Source organism: Passer domesticus, chromosome 5, assembly GCF_036417665.1.
Source record: "Passer domesticus isolate bPasDom1 chromosome 5, bPasDom1.hap1, whole genome shotgun sequence".
In the NCBI taxonomy this organism is placed as follows: domain Eukaryota; kingdom Metazoa; phylum Chordata; class Aves; order Passeriformes; family Passeridae; genus Passer; species Passer domesticus.
The window spans coordinates 36,741,430-36,766,265 of record NC_087478.1 but is presented as its reverse complement, the minus strand read 5'-3'; the positions used below and the strand labels follow the sequence as shown (position 1 = coordinate 36,766,265).

The window sequence follows — 24,836 nt, the reverse complement described above, 5'->3', positions numbered from 1 at the left end:
CTTACAGGTCTTTTCCAAACTAAACAATTGTATGGTTCCATGATTCTATAACGTCTACATGTGGGAATGATGCCAAACACCTGGTATCTTAACCAAGATTAGAACAAGAGCATATTGACCCTAGAGGCTTTACTAATCTGTACATGTGATTGAAGGTGCTGTGGGAAAACTATTTCAGTGGAAAATCCACCATAGGAGTGTGTCACTGAACATAATCACATGCATGGAATGCTTGAGACATGTTTTGTGTGTTGCAAAATTAGCAGAGACCCCAGGGACCAATCAGAAGGTGGTGGTTTATCTGTAACAAAATTAAAATGGAGCTCATGTGGGAAGAAAAGGGAAGGAGAGGAAAAAAACACCTGAAGAGCTCAAAACTGTAACACTACACCAATGTCTTTTTCTCATTTCTGACATATTTATTTTCAAATTTAGATTTTTCCTTGCATTTGATCTCATCCCCAACATCTACTTACAAAATTACCTAAAATAAATTTTATCGGCTTCTAAATAAATGTGTATGAAACAATAACTGTCTTTATGAATGATTGTATAAGACATTTTGACAATATAGTATATTAAAGTCACATCTAAGTTGCTGAGGCAGCTTAGTGTAATAAATAATTTTCCCTTGCAAGCCTCTCATTCATTCAGCAATGAGTAATACTCTCTCATGCTCCACATTTTTAGTAGTCTTCACAAAACCAGTATACCTGTGGCTTATCTGGGTCCCTCTAAGGCTGGACATGGTTTCTTCCAAATTCTGTCTCAGGTCTGCAATGTTCTTGACGGTTCTCATTCTTCTTGTTTCAGGGTCTTCCCCTGGAAGAAAACAGTAAAACCAGCATACACTTTAGCATGTGAAAGGCTGAATAAAGTGCACACATGTATCCAGCTGAGAATGCACACATATGATTGTAAAAATCTTTTAATCTTTTAAAAAATAAAACTTCATCCTTTCACTAATAAAACACATATACACTCATAAATAACATATGATATTTAAAAAGCCCACCAAAGTATTCCTGTTAAGGCAGGCCTAAATCTCTTAATGAAACTCTGATTTACAGTGTTGGGATTTTTATCCTGTGTAATCAAGGCATGATGTAGCCCCAGACCACTTGATACATTATAAAGTCCCTTTTTAGTCCTTGACATTTACATAACTTGTAAGAAAAAAAGCCACAGTAAATCTGTGATCTGTCATCCCAGAAAAAACTGCAATGACTCTTAGAACAACTCTTCAGCATTCACTTAACATTAACACAGGCTACTTCAAAGTACTTCTTAAGTAAGGCACTTAATAAAGCATCTTTCCTAGATTGTAATGCTTTTCTGAAGAGGGACATTATTGTTCATATGGGATAAAATAAAATATGCTTCTTGGGATACAAATCTGAACACTCTAAGCACATGCATAATTTATACAATTAGATGTTTCAACAGACTTCAGGATCCATTGTGAAAAGCTAGTCTCGTATCTCAGATAATGAAGCTTTCAGAACTTCACCTGGAACATCCAGAACAATGTTTACTTCATACAATTAAAAACATATTTTTAAAAGGAGAGAAGTTATATATGATATGTTACAAAACAGAAACATCATAAACCTCAAATAAGTCTCCAGTGGTCATACACAAAAAAAACAGAAATGCAGGTTTTCTAGGGAATTCATATATTAAGGAAGTTTAATTCATTTTACTTTTGAACAAGAAAATAATTTCAAAAGAAATTCTATGACAAAAATCTGTGATTTGTTCAAGGCTAATGTTCTACTTCTGATCATGTCCTGTATCTGTTGCTTGTAAGAAGGATGGCAAGAAGCATCAGTATTAGAGTTACATGTAAAATGCTGAACTTGAAGTGCAAAGAATTCCTTTTTGACTCTATCAATTACAAATTTCACATCATATCTCACAGATCTTCTGCAGTCAGCTCCTATTGCCCAAATTCTGTAGGCTGCTAAGAAAAATCTCAAATCCTGACATTAAATGGAAATAAATTATTTCATATAAATTCCATATAAACTTTAATTCCTCCTCAACAGGCAAACAATGCATTGAACTAGCCAACATAACCTGCAGTTGTGGGTTAATGTCAAACCAGCTTTCACAGCAATGCCATTTTGAGGTTTCTAATCTACCCTGCCCTGGTTATCTTCTGTCTTCTTCGCTGCAGCCAAACATAATTTCCAATTGGGAAATTATGTTTGCCTATTTCATCACTCACAAAAAATTCTTCAGTGCTTTAATGATGCTAATGTCTATAAACGTCTGGTTTGGCACCATGGAACTGACAATGGGATCAACACCTGGGTGGGATGGAAAAAAGAAGTGGGGATACAGGCCCTGCACTGCTGCCAAACTCTCTCTTCTCAAGCCACACCCCAAGGCCATGTCTGTTCACAATATTTAGCTTTATAAACTACCTGTATACATTTTTACATGTAGTGTCTTGCAGGAGACGAATGTCTGCAGTCACCGAAATTCTTTAAAACTGTTCCTGTGTTTCAAGCTAGATGTGTTTGCTAAAGCACCGGCAATCAACGTACTCATGGACCCCAGCAGCTCTTTGCAGAAGTTTCTGTAGCACCCTGGAGATTCCTGTGAGGCAAAAGGGCTCATGGCCAGGCTAAGCTGAAGACATTTACATCCTATTACACTGAGATGGCTTTTTAAAGCCCAGACAATTTCCAGGCACACTGTCCATGCCTGCCTCTAGCCAGTTGTCTGTGGTGCACTCAGTTCCTCAGTCACTGCCCTTTGCCTTCCCTGCTCTGCCAATTGCATCCAAATTGACTTCCAGGAGCACATTATATTCCTGCCATAATACCCATATAGGGAAGATGCAGGAAATGTTTCCTGCCCTGCCTCGAACCAAAGGTGAAAGAGTAGCTTGTTGGCATAAGAAATCTATTTACACAGAAAGACAAATTCTGGGGTCTATGCAGGCAGAATTAAAGGCAAAGCAATACTTTACCTTTGTATTTATTTGAGGAACTGAAGACAATTCATATTTGAGAGTGATGTTGCCCTTTTCCTTCTTTGTTTATCCTTGTCAGTTGTCCTTTGCTGTATGTTAACATTGCAAATTCTTGCAGCAAAAATGACAGCAGCTGTCTTTTTTAATATGTATCGCACAGTAAATGGCATAACAAAGCCTTGAGGTATAATTGCAATACATTAAATAAAAAAGGTACATATATGGCAAGCTGCCAAAATATATTTTCACAGTGAAGAATACTTTGCTTTCAGACAAATTATACTATAAAATTGCTGTTATTCTATCCTGCAGAGGTGAAAAGCTTGAGATCTAATCTCTTTTGATCTCTCAGTGACACAGCAAATAATTTCTACCAGTTTTAACTAAAAAAAAAAGTTAAAACCAAAGTTTTATTATATTAAAATACTACATAGTACTATTTTTAAAAAATCTCACACTAACTGCTAGAGTGATTTGAAAGGAATAGTTCTTTTTTTCTTTCCATCATTCTCTAAATGTCACTGGAATCCTGCTGTACCATGGATGAACAAGTCAGAAAGTATAAACAGTTGACAGTGAAGAAATTTTCTGTACTGAGTACAGGATTCTATGTTTTCACAACATCACTGACTCCCCATCCACATCAAGCCTCGTTCTCTAAAGAGGACCATAGAGATGATGAATATGTTAATTTTTCTGAAAACTAGCCACCCCACTGTGGTGTTTATTGCATCAGAATTGGGTTCAAAGGGATCCCAGACTCCTCTGGGTACCTTTTTTCTTATAATATGGCACACTGTCATCATAGGGTCTGGCCATATTTGCAGGACCTAACATACCAGAAAAGCTCCCAGTCTTGTTATCTCAAGTGATTCTGGTTTGTGCACTGAGACAAAAAACATTCTGTTTCACACATCATGGACTGAGATAAGACTAAAACCAGGGTAACTTGAAACTTTCTGTCAAAATTCTGCTCCTCTTACAAGTAAGGCCATTTTCTCCAATCATTTGTAGCTTCATCATTTATATTAAACATGAATATTCCAAAAGATTGTCCCCACATTTTTTGCCTATAAACAGGGAAACATTATTCCCTCAGTAAATTTCTGTAAAATATATTGATTTCTTACACTTTGTGAGATACATTCACAGGAAATCAAAAGAGACATTTTACAGAAACCACTAGATACCCAGGTCAGACTTCCATTCACATTTCTGAAGCTCCCTCATAATTTCACATTCAGTAATACTATTCATAATAATTTCTGTTCTGCACATGTAATCACAGCTCAAAGCAAATGGGAGAGAACAATTCCATCAATTGTCTGATTTACATGAAAGGATTTACAAATAATAAACGTTTCCCCAGAGAATTGTCCACTATGAGATATTAACTCAACTCAGAAAGGAAAGTACCAGTTTTACCCTGCAAGCAGGGAAACTGAGGCTTACAAGAGAGCAGGGATTTGTCAGTGATAAACAGCTGAAGAGGAGCAGAGGCAGGTTAGAGCTCAGTCTTCTGTGCTAACAAGATTTTGATCTCTAGCAGAAGCCCTTTTAACCTACTGGTACAGTCTAATAATAAAAGGAATGCATAAAAAGAGAATTCTTATTTCTTTCTTGTTTTGAGATAACAGCTTTTTACACTACATAAACAGCAAAAATTTTGTCCTTAATGTTTAAACACAATCAGGGCTAACATATCTACCAGCAAGAAGCTCCAGGCTAGACACATGGCATATAACCTTCAAAAAGCAAGCAGCTACTTCAACCATTTAACTGACTGAAGAACAAAGCTTTGGAAATGAACACTTTGAGCACTCTTAAAGGGCTGAGAGATGAAAAGTAACACAGAAGCCTTTGAAGCATCTATGGCTGTGGACTTCAAATACTCACTGGCGTGCACAGATATAACAAAAGTGGCTATTTAAGCTAAACTGAAACCCTGGCACTCACAATTCCACATGTAGGGCTGCAGTTATCTGCAGGGGGGCTAGAGAAGGGGGAAGAATACTGGAGGGTCACTTTGCAGGAAGGCCGAGATATGTTTTGTCCCACCCAAAACTTGGATTCAAGATATCAATTTCAGATTAATGAGGGAAAATATAATTAAAATAGATTTATTTAACAATAAACTAATAACACTTAAATATTTTACAATAATATTTAATATTTGTTAAATATTTTAAATACTTAACAATAAACTAATAGCACTTAAATATTTCACCTTCTTTTTCAAAAAACTAAGCAAACTATGCTCAGTTATTCACTGAACTGCTGCTGCTGCCCCTGCACCCATCACAAGCAATTTAGACAATTGTCTTCATTTCACACAGTCTTAAGAGGTCGTAGTAAGCAAACAAAGAAGAAATGGCTAGACCCTATTTTTGCATACTACTGCAAATAAACCCAGTTCTGTCTTGGGAAATCACTGTCAAGATCTGCTCTGTGCACATATGTGCTAACACTTGGGTCTCCTCCTGCCTTTCCTGATGTCAACCCAAAGTTAACTTACCCAAAATATCACTATAAAGGACCTGTTCTAGGTCACCCAGCATTGTTATTATGACATCTTCATCCAGATGTGCAGTCCCTTCACGCAAGCACCCTTCTTCCTCCTCGTCTGCCCAGGTCCTGCTGGGGAAATGGGATGTGCAGGATGCATTTTCATCATCGGATTTTTTGCTCTCCTCATTGTCAGTCTGAAAGCCTTCACCTGGACACCGGTCTCCTGATCTCCTGGATGTCCTGCTTCCAGAAGGTGCTATCCCCTGAAATGCTTGAGTAGTGAAGCCGGAGTGGCAGAGAGAGTGCACTGACTGAGAGAATGCCTTGGACAGGGAGCCTCTGCACCCAGCTTCTGCATGCCGCTGTTGGTAACTCTGGCTGGACTTGGAGGCGTTTCCAAACCAGTTCTCCCTGTACGAGTATCGCCTGGTCTCCCCTTCACTGATGAGCGTGAGATTGGTTAGAGACTTCTGCTTCTGAAGACGAACACACCCTCTTCTAACCTCCGTGCCTTTAAACACTGACAATTCAGCAGATCGCTGCATCTTTCTGGCTCGGGCTGCACCTCAGCTGGATTTCATATTGCAGAGATGGACAGCAGCTCAATTCCCCTGAAAGGTGCGGGCGGTGCTCCCTGCATCGCCGCACGCTGCACAGCCCAGGGAGCACACACTTGCACTCGCAGTGAAAGCACAGCTCCCACGTGCACTCTACCACTGTAAGGACTAGACAGGCACAGTCATCTTCTTTAAAATTACGCTGCAGTCTCTGCTCAGCCACTTCTCGTCCGTCACATTAATCTGCAGTACTTACAGTCATTTTCACTTCGATTTCTCTCAAGCAGAAGAGAGTTGATCAAACACTCTGCTCCAGCACAGAAGTAATCCCAAAAGCCAACTGTGTTTTCCCCTCTCCATCCAATCACCAGTCTCATCAGAGCGGAGGGCCTGCATCTCTTTCTACAGCTGCTGCCTTCTGAAATCCCAAGTAGGCACAAGTACTGTCTCGGGCTTTTCCCTCCCTCTCACCAGCTCATGACTGATCCTAGTGCACAGCTCTTCACTTCAGATGGGCTGACACAGAACTGCAAGTACAGCCTCCACGTCAGAGCTCAATAAAGAGCCAAAATTAACCACTGAAGCACAAGCCTCCTTACATTTTAGTATTCAACCTGCATTCCCAGATATATGACTCTTCTCTGCTACTGCAGTGAATGCTGCTGGCTGCCATGGCAGCAAACATCCTGGTGAATTAAACCCGAGACACAGAAGCCTCTGCCCAGTTTACAGTGCCACAGGTTTCAAGACACAGCCTCACCTGAATGGGATGCTACAGTAACAGATCTAGCTCATGGTCAAATCCTATTTTTCTCCTTGAAAGGTAAGGATGAAAAACTATTTGTTCCATATCACTGTTACTCCCTATGCAGGAAACTGAAAGCAGACTTGCAAAAGGACCTTCAGTCTTGCAATTTCTGCTCTAAATAAAAAATAATGTAATTTAATATCATAAGATAAGACATGGAACACAACAGTATTCGTCTGGTAAAATGATTCATAAAAGGAAATATCTAATTTCTTTATCCTTAGAAAGCTACACTGTTTGTACCACTATAAGATTCAGAGGCTAGTACAGAATTATAAAATCTGTAAAAAATCATTGTTTCACAATATTCTGAAGAAAACCTATTAATGGAGGAGTAATTTTTTTAATAAAGCATATATCAGTATTGTGTCTGAACTAAGTTCAGCAATTTTGAATTATATTTTTAAATACATTATGCAGAGAGAAAGAAGACTTATACTAAATTGCATGCCTTTTCTCACAAAGAAAAAGATATTAGTCCCAGAAATAATGGACAGATGAACAAAGAATTACCTGAATTAAATTGTAATTTTTTTTTAGATACAAACTTTTTTATCTAGGGGAAATTAATTTCACAAAACATTACATAGAAATCTATAAATAATAAAATTGCTGTATAAAAAGAAACTGCTTTTGTCAGTGTGAAAATATGCTCATCTCAAGCCTCTACCTGAGAAACCCTGACAGAAAAATAACCTTTAAAAATGCCACCCTAAGAATTACAAGCTGTTCACAGATTTCCTGTATGAATAAACAGATGTTAACAGAGGTCTCAGTGTGTATTTCTTGCCTTTCACTGGTTCAGTTTACAGTTTTTGAAGATACACTGGGGGATATTCTTGGAAATTTCAAAGGAAAGGTACATTTCTTCCTAGATAACTCTCAGAAACATGGAATAACTCAGTAAAAAAATCCGTAGTCTAAAGTAATGGTGGTTTTCCATATTAAAGCACTGGAATTCCGAGAGAGACATGTTCCACATCAAGAGGAGGTACCACTCCCATCCCCACTTAGAACACACAGTCAAAGAGGAGACAAGAGGAATGGTCTGTCTGCCCAAGCATAAAACTGTCCCAAATATTAAACACCTATCACTTTTTCAGCATGGAAACAAAAGATAAGACTGCTGTGCTTACTCCAGGGTCTGCCAGCTGCAGTGACATATGGGCTCTTGGAAGGGTTTTGTGAAGGTTCTGGGTGCCTGCCTGCAGCACAGCAGGTGTGGTGTGGATGCCAATGGTGCCTCAGAGCTGCTGTGGTGCTGGGGTTGTCACAGAGTTCCAGCACTGCCTGCACACTCCTGTGTGGTGTGCACTGACAGTGCCACGTGGCTGTCCCAGCCTGTCCAATATGCCTGATTAAGCTGTGGTTGCTAGAAAGTCCTCACAGGGAGGTATTGACAATAGAAAATTTCAAAAAAGAAGGGCAGTCTCACTCTTTTTGCATTAATTGGTTTTATATCCTAAATTTATACTCAAATTGGTACAGTATTCTCCATTGCTATGTTTTGAACAAACAGGAAGGATAATGATTTTTAGTTCAGTTGGCCAGAGCACAGTGCAAGGTCATGGATCCAATCCCTGCGTGGGCCATTCACTTAGGAGCTGGACTTGATGACCCTTCTGAGTCCCTTCCAAACAAAATCAGACAGTGATGCTGTGATTTGGCTCTGTGATGCCAAAGCTCTCTTGGTGATTGTCTTGGAATCAAGAGAACAGGCTCTTTTCTTACCATAAAGAGCAAGTCTGAATCTCTCCCTGATATTTCAAATCCATTAACAACTTCCCCACCCTCCCTTTCATGCCCCAACTCTGCAGGCAGTGACTTGTCTCCATGGTAAGCTGTAGGCAAATGTGGACCTGCTCTGCCTCCTTCCAGGCTCCCAGCATGCATGGTCACACGAGCAGTGTGCACTGCAGAGCTGCAGCTGGCCTCAGGAACCCTTGTGGGCAGGGCACAGCCCTGGTGCTCAGCACTGCTCTGCTAGGGAAGCCCTGCAGGGCACGGCTGCTCAGCTCCACCATGAGAGACCAGATACAAGCCTGCCAGAACTGGACAGGTATAGTCAGTCCTCTTTCTAGCTGGGAGCAGAAAATGTTGTGGGATGAAAAATGTTCACCCAGTGAGCCACACCAAACCTCACATACGGTGCTGTCCATAGGTGCCACACCCCTCCAGGCCGGACGGGTCTCCAGTAGTGGCACAGCTGCGTCCCAGGCCACCCAGTGAGCCTCAATGTCTCTGCTGACCTACCACTCCTCCCAGCTGAGCTGTTCACTGCAGCCCAGCTCCAGCAGCACTCAGGTCACAGACCATCATACTGAAAAGGGAATGACACTTGGACTGTGTGAGAGCCATGTGAGGGGAGCTGCCAGCTGCAGCACTCATCTGCCTCACTTTGAAATACACTGAAAACACAGTGAGTCCAATGCTTTCCTACAGAGGTACTGAGGCTAATCACACAACCTACATTCAGCCTTCCTGTGTACATCTGTACAGCCTTCCTGTACTACATCTCTTAATTAGAAAGTTATATGAACTTTTCTCCCATTAATCCCATTGCCTCACTTGGTTGACAGGCCATTGTGATCATCCCCAGATACAGTGGATACTTATTTATCTTAGACCAAGTACTCAGTAGAAACAACACTGAATTTACCCTAGTGCTTTACTCTCTGCAGGGTGTCATTTGCCAAAACATAAAATTGCAATGTGGAAAATTCTTAAGTTTATTTCTTGAAAAAGAACTTTCTAAAGCTCAGCTCTCCATTTTAAAATGTTTAGATATAGCAACCAAAAAATACAACCTTCTATGGTAAGAATAAAATATAGGAGACTAGAGGACAGCAAATGTCATGACAGCATTATTCCCCAACTACCTTGCAATTCAGCGTGTTCTCCACCCACCAAGCAGGAGTATGTTTACATCAAGAACATCTTAGGGAGCTTCCTCAATCCATCACAGTCAATGTAACATACTACTTTATTTTTACAGTCTCTTTCATAAAAGGAATTATAAAAATTATTTTAAGAACTAATAATCTTTGGGCAAATTTTGCTGTCAGATAAGACTTTCTTTGAAGTCTCAGTGGATGGTTTAGAGCCCTACAAATGAATTATGTAATAGATCTGGAAATGCATAAGATTATTAATTGCTTCAGCTAAGCTTACTTGAAAAAAGATGTAAACTATTCCTACATGTATTAATTATTTCTTTCTGAGAACAAAAAATTAAGCACAATAAATATAAAATATTTTAATTTGAATGTTTTTATGCTAATCCTGCCATTGAGATAGGCCTATCACTTTTAAAAGTACTGTTTCATTTCTGCTTCATCCCTGAGATTTTTAATAATTAGTCAATATGTATAAATTCATGAATAATTACTTAATCAAACACTTTGCATTAAGCTCTTAGAACATTCCAGCACTTGTGAAAGCCAAATGTTATCACTGATCTCATAAAATAACACTTTGTAGTTTACTGACATGTACAGTTTACAATGGATTATTAACTAATTAACTTGCTGACTACCTTCTCCAATTAACCTGCTGCAGAAGGTGATAAATGTCACAGCTACTTTAAGAAGAAATAGTTGGTAAGGAAGTCTGAACAACTTGTTTGTAGCCATATCATGAATAACAACAACCAACCTGGGTTACTTTACTAGCCTTTACTGTCATGATCATTTTATAATTCTGTTTATAAAGGTATATTCCAGTTTTGTAGAAACTGAGTGGATAGATACTGAGTAGTCTTTAGGCAAATGGTACATAAAGCACATGCAAGAAATTGTGTTCATATTTGAATGCAGAATCGTTCCTTATTTAGGGGACTCAGATTCTGTCTGGGATTTCCTGGAGAGAGGTCTGCAGACTTGTGTGCCACGTGAGCAATAAGCCTACCACACACAGAACACACCAGAACTACTCCTCAGGTGTCTCATGCCTACAAACAGGGCTCATTCAGTGGGAGTACATGCATAACTGGAACTGTGCACACAGAGGGGATTCAAGGTGTGCAGGAAGATGAAAAACTGCTCTAGGTGTAGTCTAGTGCCGATCTGTATGTGCACTGTGGAAACACTTGGGGCTGCTCTGGCTGAGCTGTGGAATATTCAAAGGGGAAAAAAAATAGGAAAAAGTCTAAAGCTCTTCAGATCATATCTAGAACAAATTCCCACCAGAGACAGGGGAACAGCTTTACAATACCTCTACCAAAATGCAGAACTGGCTTTAGGCATAAGCTATATATATCTTCATCAAGACCAGCAGATTATTGGTGATAATACAAAGAGGGTTTCCAGTTTATCAGACAACCACACTTCTGAGTCCATGCCTACACCAGCCTCCCCACCTCCCTTGCCTTCCATCACTATTCTCTTCTCACGGCTGTACAGGAAAAGCCAAGTAATCACTTGCAAAGCAGTGGGCAGGAACCACACGGTTTGAGCTCTGACTTTACCTTTCACCAGCTCTGAGCTGGAAGACAGGAGAGGCTATAAAGGTAACCAGCTCCCTTGGAGGAGGAAGACAGAGCAGAAGAGAACTGAAAACTCCCTCTATAGATTCTTACTTTCTACTTTCCCAGCACCACTGTTTGGACAGCAGCAAAGGCATGTGAACTGCCTTGCTGGACACAGAAAGCAGAGCCATGACTTTTCACCACTACAGCAAGGAAATTAACTTGGGTTTGGTTCCTGAATTACACCAGGAGAATGGTGCCTGGCCCACCACTCCTAAATAATTTTAAGATTTTTTTTCTGCATTCAACATTTGTCTTTATTATGGAGAAATCTTGAATTAGACAGGCTTAAAGTTTAGGTTCAGTTGGCTGATACTGCTCTGAAGTGAATTAGGAGCTCTGATATGAACAGCTTGGCTAGTTATAGGAGCAGTAATCTTCAGCCAAGAAGCAATAACAAACAGGAATGTGTAAATATTCAGGAAGTAGAGAAACAGTTTATACAAAAATATTGGCTAAAATATTCTAGTCCTGAGGATGTCAGCCTTAGTTCTAAATATTTGGCACTTTAAAAATAATAATGATCAATGAAGCAGAAACACAATACAGGTGGGACAGCACTTTATGAACACACTCCTCCAAGCTGTTTAGTGATTTCCCCAGATGTTCACTCTTTTGCATTATTCTTACTAGTCCTTACTGTTTACAAACATATTGTGCTAGAGTGGTGGCTACTGAGTTTCAAAAGAAGATCAAGATAATATAAAGATGATGCGCACCCGCAGCAACAGTTGGCAGTTTCAGGAAAAAGGTAATATTGAAATGAAAGAAACTTGATTCATTGCTTAATACCCTGAAAATAAGTGACCAGCCCATGGAAATTAACCTTGCTATCTCTTTGCTACTACTAGTGTAATCCCTTGATTATATCAGAATAAAGATGCTCTTAAGTAAAAGAATTGAACTGTTCTTTCTTATAGCTAATCCATCATGGAATACTCCTCTGAGAAACTATCACATGAGCTTTTATCCATGCAGATCTAACAATGGAATAACCAATGACTTGGTGGTAGCTCATCCACTCAGGAAATTGATTAGTCAGCAAATATAGTACATGATCCATTTATTCCTTTTGCTGCTAACAGTTAAATACAGGTGACACACCTCTGTGTCCCTATGCACACAGCAAATCACTGACCACATGCTCCCAGTGGTTCTGCTTTACAGCCTGTTATGCCAATCAACGGCTAAGGCCAGAGTCTAAATAATCAGACTAGGAACACCTCTGGTGTCTAGTTTTTTATTTATGTCATTTTCTTCTTTTTGATGCTGTTTAGTTTCTGTTCAGAACAGTAAAAGGTCATCAGACATGACATTCTGTTTGATCATTTCAGCAGGTAGTGAATCATTAGGGGTTTTCTAGCTTCTCTCTGGATGATTCCTTGAAGCATCTCTTAATTTGTGGTGTTTCAATTAAAATCTTTATACATATTAGACCAAGATGTCCAATTTCTGGAGTAATTAAAAATATTTTATAGTTTAACAGGTATGCATCACCTACAAAGAACATTACACCATATTTCAGAGTGACATATTTATCACAGAAGTTGGCTGTGCAAATAAAGGATGTCAGAAAACTTCCAAAGGGACTGAGACAAACCTGGTCAAAACCTATTTCAGTAGGAGTCAGCTAAATGTCAAGACAGTCCCCATAAATCTTGGGCATCTTATTTCCCTTCTGGTGGAGAGATAATTTTAGACTGATGTGTCAAATTAGTGCTTTAAGTGAATTATATCCTGTGTGAGAAGAACCAAGACTCATTACAAATCCATTTAAATGTTGACAATTTGTGGTAGAAGGGCAAAACTACAGGTAAAACCAAAGATAGGATATCACCTTTAATTTTTGTAAAATTATAAGACTAAGGATGCTAATGAAAAACGAAACAATGGCAAAAATATACCTTAAACCCCCAAGTAACAGCTCTTGCAGAGTCCCTTTGGAACAATTTGTACACAACCCTGCAGCACAGTTCAGTCTTGATGAGAAAGTGAGGTGTGGCACACTTTGCTTTTTGCATGGATAGGCAGAGTCACAGCCTGATCCAATGCTGATGTAACTCAGCATGGTTCTGTTGACTTCAAAGGAATTATTCCAATATGACTAAAATACCCCATGCCTTCAACTTTGTAACCTAGTAAGGACTTTAATCCACATTTACAAGGAATTCCTTGTAACACAACCTTTAGCAGCTTAGCTCTAGCACCAGTTTACAAGTCAGGCACAATAGTAAGGATTCGCTTGTTTTCTGAATACAGATTAATTAATAAAAGGAATGTGTATATTATGTAATTTATGTCTCAGTTCTGATGCTATGATATAATTTGATGTTATTAAATGAGTGTTAAACTTTCTGAAGTTGAGTTTCCACTGCTCATCTTGGAAAATTCAGTATGATTAAATGAAATAACAATTACATGAAACACTAGATTGTGAAAGCCCAGTTTCTCCAAAATGATGAAGAGGGTATTTGAGCAGAAGGAATAAGTTCAAATAGATAACAGCGGATTTGAAGCTGTAAATATGCATGACCTAAACTTTGTGTGTATTTAATACCCTTCATGATTAGAGGTCAGAAGTATTATTTCAACCCATCACAAAGTTCCTGGTAAGAAACAGATGTACATAAAGAAGTTCACATTCTCCTGCCTCATTGTTACTCACCAGATATCTCCTCTAGGCACTGTTTGGCAGTCTTACTAAACGACAAATCCATTTTAGTAGGACTGGTACAGGAGTCAGCAGGTGGTAAAGAGGTACTGTCATTTTCTGAGAGAGTTCTGAAATCAAGCAAGAAGATTGATTATTATTATCTATAATTCATGTGTTCATGGAAAAAAGTGCTACTTGCAGCTCTATCTAGAATGATATCACTATAGGGTGAAACTATAATTTTTTGTCACATTCTTATTATGCTAGTTTAAAGTCCAGATACACAAATACACAAGCAACTAGGCTTTCCCTCTCTCTCTCTGTGCAGAAACAACTTGGAGTTAATTCTGTGAAATTCAAAGTCATTTTTTTCCTCACTTTTTTTCTGAAGGATTTGTCAACCAGATCTAGTCAGAATGTATTTACATTGGTTAAGTCACATCCCTGCACATACATAAAGGAAATAAAAACTTGCAATTGATGAAATATTAAATGAGAAAGGCCATGTGGGAAAAAGCTTATGCAAGGCTGGATGGAAATTTGGCCCAGATATTTAAATCTATGTGCAGCTTCTTTTGATAATGCCCCTTATAAAACTCTGGGGACTGGGATAATACAAGTTTTTCAATAACCTTTCTACTAAATAGCTCATATTTGCTTTGAGGGTATACTTCTCTGAATAGAAATGATAAATTATAATGTGAACCCCTCACTGAATACAGTTACTTTCTCTTTTATGAAGGTAAATAGCAAGAAATACATGAGCACACTGATTATAATAAAAAATATCTCACACACCAATTGCCTTTTATTACAGAACAGCTGTGGAATCTACTTTACTCTGGAACTGCTGAACTATGATGTCATCAAAGAGCAACACATACCACCATGTGTATACAGTAAAAGAACACATCTAAAAATATAATAGCCACTTTTTGAAATAAAATTTTAAAAGATCTTCACTTAGAGCTTAAGCTCTTCCAGCTTTCATGGCATGAATCGTAGCCACTCTTCTGATTTATTAAAAGACTAGTGAAATATTTATATCCTAATCTTAAAGTGTGACATTTATAGTTCAATTTTCAAAATTTACCATAATGTGTTTCCAATGACCAACCAAACTTAAAAGAGAAACATTTAACTGTGTGATGTATCTGTATTTTATAAATGAAACTCATAAAAACAGTGACTTATATCTCAAAGTAATTTTATAGCAACTTATTTTATGAAATAAATTTCTAGTTAATATTTTCTTTACATTTACAGAATGAATTTGTTCAGTAATTCATAACAATAGATGAGGAAACAGATATCTGCACAAAGAGCAGCACAAGTACTGACATGATGGAATCCACTGATTAGAATCATCTAACTCAGAAATAGAAATGTAAATTATGCCTGATCAGATGCAATGCTTTCTTACCAATTTCTGTAATTTTTTGATGCTGGAAACAGACACCTGCTCTATAGAAAAACTATTTTTGATTCTTGTCTGTCACACACTAGTGGAAACACAAGCTCAGCACATGTTGCAAGGTTAACTAATGTCCTGCCAACCTTGAACGTAGTTTTACATTTGATGCTTGAGAGAAGAGTCTCTTAAGTAAAAAAAGAGCTCACTCTGTCCCTCTGCAGTGAACACCCTCTGAAACTCCACAGTCACGCTTGCTTTCCCAAAGGGCTTTAAATCATTACAATTTTAACTGGTTGAGGAAACAACAGAAATCTCATGGAGGACTCTGGATTTCGCAGCAATCTAAGTTCTGCTAGCTTGAGACAACAGGTTATTTTTTGTGGTACAGATGGACTAGAAAACACCAGCCCTTGGGTAGCTGTGATGGAGATACCACAGGGAGGGAACAGGGAACAGGTCTCTCACAAACAGCTCTTCTTCTACGAGGTCTCCAGGGGACTACTGGCTGCCAGCACTTACACACCAGTCCTGTCTTTTCATGCAAGATGGCCAAGGCCCTGATTTTCTCTGGAGTTGAACTTAGCCCAGAAGCACTGAGAATGGTGAAAGACTAGACTAGGGGTGAAGATTTCCAAGTAAAATGATGTTGGATTTTAGGATCCTTGGGGAACAAGGAGGCCCAGGTACACAATGGGTACCTAAAACTTCAAGTTGCATTGCTGTGGGCCCAATTTGGGTTGTGATACATTGGACCAAGAATATAAATGCCTCTTCTAATTTAAAAAAAAAAAAAAAAGAGGGAAATGAAATTGTGAGGTTTGTCCTCTATACTTCTGGCTTTAATGTATATCAGTGGGACATATCAATCCCATGAACAGCTCAAGTGATTGCTGCAGGACTGCAGCACAGATTAAGCACAAGCAAGTAAACAGCAAATTAAGTGATCTTCTCATTAGCCTTGCACACCGGCCTAAATGAATGATCCTTTATGCTCTACCTACTCACAGCCCACTGCCTTAAAAAGAATTAAATTCTTGCATCTCTCTTGATATCAAAAAGGGAAAAGAATTTCAGTTTAGTCAAAGCCAGCCCAGTGATATTTCTTCCAGTGCTGTGCATCTATAGTGGAGGTTAATTTAGGCAACCTTCATGAAAACAGGACAACCTGTTTCTATTTCAATCATGACAATCAAAGAATACATTTATCCCTAACCCACTGAGTTACATGCTACCCATTTGTAAGAGTATCAAACTCACTTAATAGGACAAATCCTTCTTTCAGTCAGACCCGCACAAGCTTATTAATTCTGATTAAAATGAGCCTGTACAGGATAATTAAGAACAGAATTTGAAACGCTACTTAATAAAAGGTCTCTAACACAGTCAGTCATTTCCTGTCTCTAAAGAAATTGCCAACCTTAGATAAACACAGATAACATCAAAGATTTGTTTGCTTTTTAGCTGACATTCCAAAAGATATCAGATGAATATGATGGCATTTTTCCAAGAGCTCCCTGAGATGCAGCTGTCTTGATTGTGTATCACTGTCAGTGTAACAGGCTGGCAGGACCACGTTTGCAATATGAGCAGTTCGATCACCCATGCTCAAGAACTGTGGGTTAAATTGGGAACAGATGTAAGGAAGGGCTACTAGGATGCTCATGGGGAAGAATAAACCCTTCTGGAAATAAAAGAAAAAAAAAAAACACCAAAAAGCAACAAACACAAAACCAGAAAGAGTTGATTTGGTTTAGCTTCACAAAAGAGAAGGAAGAGAATATGATTATTCCCTTACATATTTAAATAGAGCAATCAAAGAGAAGGAACACATCTTTTTCATCAAAGGACTAAATTAATCAAGTACGCGTTTATAATGATTTCTTCACTTATTATGCTTCTTCCCATCTCTTAAACTAACACCCCTACAATGGAAACTTTTCTTGCACAATTACTTGAAAATCTATCATGGAAAAATACGAGGATGCATCTAAAGACCATGTATTTGTTACAAGTAAAACTGGTGAGTGGCAATCTTAGCACTACCTATGCCTGCAAAACTTTGGCAGTGACTGTTGTTTTATTTTCCCAGCAGCAATGTAAATAACAGGAATCAATAAAGTACTGCAGTATGACTTTGAGTCCTCACTTTATTGAAGAAAGTATTTTTAGCAGCATAATCTATTATTAACAAACACAATTAACTGACAGAATGTTTTTCTTATGCACACTTTGTTTCAACTCCACAATCAGTGACACAGAAGTAGCTTCTGGTCATTAAAACAGGACATCAATATGGCTTCAAGAAACCCTGCACATGTTATGGTTGCAGGATCCTTGAAGAGTAGTATAATTTTTTTCCCTAAGCCTATACAAAAGCATCCTGAATAGGCATCTGGAATTGTATTTCCCTGTACTTCCAGAGATACAACCAGATATATCCTCTTTCCCATCTGTCGCTACTCTGAACCTCCTGCTCACCTTTGAGTCTACAGCCTAGTAAAACAATTGCATTAATCACCATATAGTAATGGAGTTGGGAAGAAAGTTTTAGTAACCAGTTTATTAAAAAAAAAAGTTTATTTATTACACTGATATGTTCTTTTTCTGCCTATCTACTGAATACATTAGTCCTTACAGTATCATAGATTAACTGAGATCAGAGAGATGTTCTAGGTGCCATCTGGTCCAACGACTTTCTTAAAGAGGGTGTGGTCACATTAAGTTGCTCAGAGCCTTGATTTGTTGGATCCTGGATATGCCCAAGGACAGAGATTCCACAACTTTGCTCCACAGCCTGCAGCAAGTGTTTCATGGCCCTCAAATGAAACCATTTTTTAAAACTTTCAATCAGCACCTCTGCTCCTGTAACTTGCATCTGTTACCTCTTATCCCTTCACTCTGCATTTCAGAGAAGAGTCTGGCAATATCTTCTGTACAGCAACAGAAGAAGTTACCAGTTTGTTACTCTGCAGGGCCAAAGGAAGTGCCAAACTGGTATTTGTAGCCCAGCACTGAAAGAATATCTCTGCAAGACTGCAATTCAGACACTGCTGAAACACCTTCCAGATGTTGCTACCATCAAACGAAAACTTAGCTGAAAAATGGAAATTTAAGCAATGCACAACACAGAAGTGCAGCTCAGGATGATGAGTGGTCAGCCAATTCTCTGCATCAATTTCTATACTTTCAACATTCTGGGCAGTAAGCAATTCCTGAGCAACACAGGCCCTGGGATTTGAGAGCTTCAGATTCTGTATCTCAGCCATGGGAAAGAGACTTACTAAACCCCTACAGTGGTTACTGGAGGAGTTAATAAAATAAAAGAAGTGCAGTACAAGCACCCTGTTACAACCCAATGTTCTCCTACTGTAATTCAGTAGGATTTTTTTCTTTGTCATTAAGGTACCTTTTCCCTCCCGTTTGCACTGTAGCCTATTAAGTACTAAACTGCTGTGTTACTCTTCTCCATTTGAAATTTAAGCACTACTAAGAATATAGCTAAATTCTAAGATCAATTTCAACAGAAGTTTTAAGGACTCGGGAAAATGGTACAATTTCCAGTCTCCTACAATTCTAAATAGAAGAATGTGTAATTTTAAGTAGCAGCTGGTGTACTTTAAACAATTATACAGTCTCTTATACCTTCCTACTGCATCTGTCTTATCAAGCTTTCTGGCAAATAAATTATATCTTCTTCAGTCTTACATCAGTTGGACCCTGCAGTCAACTTCAGAGGGGACACATACAGGATTGTAAATAATATATTCACAGCCACATTTGAAAATAAAGAATCACTTTCTGGCAGAATGGAGGAATTTAAATTAAACCCATTTAGACAATCTCAAATGCAACTCTGACAGCTACTGCTAATCTTTGAAGAGAAATTTTAATCCCATATGAATTTCGATGTCAGGTGTTTAAGAGGAATAAAAATACCATGTGATATCAGAGAGAGGAAAGCACCAAGATTGCAAAGCTGAATAGTGCAAAATCGCACTTGAGACCTTCCCACTAAAACAGTCCATCAATAAAAACATAGACTTCTTGAAAACATGACTATTAATAACTATTATAGTTTTGCATTACTTACTTAAGGAAAATACATGGCAGTCTCAAAAAAAACCTCCTTGAAATACCTCATTTTCCTCACAATAATCTACAGTAATATCCTCTTGGTTAACAAAAAATCTTTCAAAATACATGGTGTCTGCAGGTATCAGCAACAAATCAAGAAAGCAGCAGATTACTTATGCTTGTGTTAACAGTCTAAATAGATGACACAAGTATATTACAAGATTCTGCAGAACTCTGGATAAAATACACTGTATTTTTACTAAATTTTATTGACATTTTTCACAAGGACTGAAGCACAAACTCACAGAGCCTAGATATTCCTTGTAGCTGAGCAAAAAATAGCTCCTGATAGTCTCATTGTTTACTAATTTAAGCATAACTTTACTTACTTGTGCTGTTAGAAAGAACACCTGAAAATTCTGTGTATTAATGGTGGTGACTGCTTTAAAACAATTATGTTGAAAAACAAAAAATGTAAATATAGTACCCCAGCTCTTGTTCATTTCCACTTAACATATATCCACAGAAATAAATGTGCCGACTTTGAAAATTTGAGTATTTTATCCTTGGTCACATTTATATTTTTCTATTAAATCATTGTGTGGTATTACAAGCCCCTCAAGATTTTAAAGAAATTTAGTTTTTAGACAGATTTTGCACTCAGAGAGATACATATTGAAGCAACTTCATCAAAGTTAGTTTTTTGTTCTGCATTTATGGCATTTTGAGATCAGACACTGAGTCTGAGAATTTTATTTTCATCCGAGATTCAACTTCAAATACTCCTTTGCTGTTTGTTTGAAGCAAAGAGACAATTATGAATAAGAAATATTACTGGAAGATACATGCTTCTATCACCCTTTAATATTCAAAATTCATACTGCTTCAAGGCAAAGCTTAAAACAAAACTAAGACATCTCCAACATGCAATGAAATGGATCAATATGTACTAAAACAGCCACTGAGCAGCACACACATCTGAAGGCAAAGCATAGCTCCTTTTTCTCTCTCCTTGTATGTGCAACCTAACACCTATGTAGGCTGTCCCATGTACCACACTAGAAATCCTGTGTATCACTGAGGTTATTCCAGATTGTCACATGCATATTAAGTGCATCCAGTGATACATATAATTGAAATTCCAGAGGCTCCACTGCATATTAGAATAAATATTACCCATATTGAGCCTTTTCTTCCTTCCATATGATTTTCTGAATTTATCAGTCATCCAGATTGGTTTTGAAGCTATGTTTAGTTGTGTGTAATGATATATGTTGTTCCTCAGAGCCTACTTCATCACCTCTTTAATCTTTAGCCAAGATTATCCAGACTACTAGTCAATAACAAAAACTGGCAGTATATTTTGCTTAATGATGTATTTGTTATTTTATCAGATGTTAAATTTAATCACAACTATAGCTAAAAACCTCCAACAGCTGACAACTGTAAAACATTATTCAAATCAGCTTGTCAATCTTTCTACACTTTTTCTATCTTCTGAGTTGTACAACAATGAATCTCCCAGCTTCCCTCCAAATGCTCTATCATACAGCAAAATAAATTCAGAGAAATGTTGATACAGTTCTGTTGATACAGAACTGTTCATTCTTCTTTTCTAGAGCCTTGGCCCTCTGAGGAGTTACCATTGCCTGTAAAAATTAACTGTCTGCAGGGAGTTCATCTACACCTATTTAATGTAGGAAACTAAACAGGAAAAGAACTACAAACATCAACCTTTTCTGCCTACACAAACAGTTGAAATATTTTTGAATACTTGTAGAAGTTTGTGTATGTTTTTTCTTCAAATATCCACCAGTACTGTTACACATTCTGAAAACATCAGGAGTTTATTTTATGATCTTTTGAAAGAATGGTGAGTTCTAAGCAAATATTATTGAATATCAACAAATACATGATGAGGTCCTTAGAATGCAAACAAGAATATTCACACTAGAAACCTGACTCAGCTGTGACCTTTCAAAACCAGCACAGAGAATGTACCACATGATCTGTATTTCTAATCAAAACACCCTGAATGTTAAATAGCAAATATTTGCAGTGGATTGCTTTTGTACAAGGTAAAGACTCAGAGTTCTTGTAAGAAATTCTTCACACAGTAACTTTAATTAAAAAATAATATTAGAAAAACATTGGCATGATGCTGTGACAGAACCTGGGGGATAACAGCATGACCCACCATTACTTCATCCATTTTAGCTCTTTTGCCTAAACAGTAGCACAAACCCCAATTTTCTCCATGCTCTTACCTATAAATGAAAGGAGCTACCGTGGCAGTGTTGGGGTGGCTGTATTGCTGTTGCTGAGGAAGCTGGACTACACCATTTCCTGTGCCTTGGCCACTGCCTGCAGCCATCGAGGCTGACAGACCAACGGAGGGTCCTGGGGTGAGAGCAGCACTTGGTTCTTTCCCTTCAGAAGAAGCAAGACCAGAGGAAGGAGAAGCCTTCTCACTAAGCTGAGATTTTGGTGTTGACTGGGACTGGTTTCCTTTTGTAGTCCTCAGTTTTTCAACCTCCTTACTCCCTGTGCATGTGGAGGAAGTGCTCTGCTTTGCTGTTGGCACCTTTGATCCAGGTTTTGGGATCCCACTAGAAGATGATATTAAACTCTCTTTCTTGGCTGCTGTTGTCTTGCTTCCCTTTGGGATTAAGCTTGCAATTTTTGAGCTCTTCTTTGTAGATGATTCAATAACCTGATCCTTCTCTTCCTTGACCGCTTTCTCAGTGCAAACTTTATTTTTGTCCCTGTTCTTTTCCTCTTTGTCCTTTGGCTGTAGCAAAGACTTTTTATTGCTGAGATTTTTGCTGCCAGCTTTCGGAGGGGTTAACTTGGGTGATACTTTGGGACTGCTACTTGTGGAGCCGCCGCTGTTCACCCCACCACTTAAGACATCCATTTCACCACACTCTGAAAAGTTGTCATCCTCTCTCCCACTGTCACTGGGTCCTGAGCTCAGTGACAAAGGAGGTCTCAGAGCAGTCCTAGCATTAACCAGCTTGAATTTTTCCAGCATAGATTTTTGTCCAGATGAAGGGGGCTTCACTCCTTCAGAAGGGGGTGGCTTGAGCCTGTCTGAAGTTGGAGTAGGGGAGGTTGCGGGACTGGGCTGCTTCACAGACAGCATGGTAGAGGTCGCGCTGTGTTTAACATTCATGGATTTGCTGCGCCAAGGCTTGCTGGCACTTGGAGAGGGTATGGCAGAGACCTGCTGCTGCCCAGTGCTGGTGGGATGCTGCACATTTCCATTCATGCCTGAAGAGGGGTGAGGGCCTTTTGGTGAATCTGCTTAAAAAACAGAAAAAAGCCATAGTGGTATAGTTACTCTCCCATCTCATGCTTGAGGGTGAGGTCATATTCCTGGCATTTAAAACACACTTACATGTGATCTAAAATAAACATGATTTATATGTGCATGGAACATGAAGGATGCTAACAGAATACACCTTTCTTTCCTCCATTATCAAGGTGTTTAATACTTCCACAAGTCCAAGAAAGCCTCAGAAACATCTTTCTTACAACAATTGCATTATGCCAATCAAGCCTTCCAAATTAAGATTTTATTTTTTAATCTTTTAATCTTTTATTTTTCCAATCACTTATTCATAACAAAACACCGAAGAAGAAAAAAAAATAAAGAATGCTACAGTTATGGCAGAAAACCAAAACTGGACAAAGAGGGGTTTGATGTTTAGTGAAATAAAAATATGTGCTAGAAACCTAAGGTTTTGGGCAAGAGGAGAAGGATTTAGCAATACTGAAATTAATTGCTTAAAATCAATAGTCACAAAAGTGAAAAAGGCTGGTGGCAATACATTTTTTAGTTTAAGTACTGTTAACAATATTTAGCAGCCCACTTCAGGAACTTATCCCAGTATACTTTCATAGGTAGGAAAAAATTTTATCAACAATTTCACCAGTGTCAGTACTTGAAAGTTACAGTGATACATCATCTGCATGGGTATAGCAATGTACTGTACTCAGGTAGGCAAAGAAGGCTCTCGCACATTCACTACATTTGCATCATCCAGGAACTTCAGTGGATCTTCAGAATATATGAGAACAAGACTCCTTCTGCAATAATCAAACTATGCAAATTAATAATTGTGATTTTCATCATCTAGCCTTATTAAGCGAAACAGACCAATGCATGAAAGGGTTAAACTCTTCTGTATGAACTTCAGATTCCCAAGACATATCTGAGTATATAAACACCATCACTCAAACACCAGAGAAATGAAGTGGTAATAGCAATCAAATCATGTGGCACACAGCGATTTCAGCAGCTGACGTATGCTCTTTTAGCGGATGCATCTTGCCGTGCCATTTGGTATTGGGACTATTGGGGAATTAGATGTAAGCTAGTCTATAGTATATTGAATTCTGTACTACAAAAAGCCCATGAAACATACGATTCAAATATAGTGTGTGTAATGACAAAAAGAGTGCTTGATGCTTTGGATATACATGTAGTGTGCTATACCTTGAGGCCCCCCTGTCTGAATAATACTGTAAATGAGAAGGCTGAGAACTGTTGCCCCTTCAGCACAGAGTATGAAGTTATGCATCACTTTCACTTTTGCAGTCTCAGCCCTAAACCTGAAGTAAAGATCCAGCTACCCATCGGGAAATCTGAAGTCTGCTAATACATTCAGGAAAGGCAGCATTTTGAGAATGTTGAAAGTTAAGCTGTTTTTCCTTTAACAAAGAGAATGAAAACATAGCAAAATTTACTGCTCTGAATAGCATTAAGAAGTTCTAGTTGAAAAATATTAAAAAATAGTCTGAACAAAAGTAATATGACAACAAGTACAATTTTTACTTGCTTAACTCTATTAGTAACCAGTTCCACTAAGCAATACACCTCCACCTTAATAGATGCTACATAATTCCATCTACCCAGCGTTTTTTTGTGTGCATCTTAGCCTGGTATGCAAATGCCACAGCGTTACATGGGTGACAAAGATGATGAAGGGAGTGGAACACCTCTCCTTCAAGTATAGGCTGGGAGATTGGGCCTGCCTATTCAGCCTCCAGAAAAGATGACTGAGAAGGAACCTCACCACTGTGTACAAGTATCTAGAGGGAGGGTGTGAAGTCAGGCTTTTCTCAGCGGTGCCAGCAATTGGGTAAGAGACAACAGGATGACCCTGATGCACATGAAGTTCCACATGAATATGTGGAAGAACTCCTTTACTGTGTGGGTGACTGAGAACTGGAACAGATTTCCCAGAGAGGTTATGAAGTCTTCCTCAATGGAGATACTAAAAAACCATGTGGATGAGCTCATGTTGTG

At 38.5% G+C, this 24,836-nt stretch overlaps 1 protein-coding gene across 17 annotated transcripts in view; it reads right to left on the bottom strand.

Annotated features, from left to right (window-relative positions):
- NAV3 (neuron navigator 3) overlaps positions 1 to 24,836 on the bottom strand; it is a 503,615-nt gene that overhangs the window by 107,298 nt on the left and 371,481 nt on the right. For 14 of the 17 annotated variants that reach the window (XM_064419581.1, XM_064419580.1, XM_064419582.1 and 11 more), the window contains 3 exons: positions 21,790 to 22,828; positions 14,047 to 14,162; positions 714 to 822 (listed from right to left, as the gene is read on the bottom strand). In XM_064419581.1, coding sequence (XP_064275651.1) covers positions 714 to 822; positions 14,047 to 14,162; positions 21,790 to 22,828 — 1,264 coding nt within the window. Of the gene's footprint in view, positions 1 to 713; positions 823 to 5,498; positions 6,552 to 14,046; positions 14,163 to 21,789; positions 22,829 to 24,836 lie in introns of those variants that run through there. The other 3 variants (XM_064419578.1, XM_064419591.1, XM_064419592.1) reach the window with 2 other exon arrangements.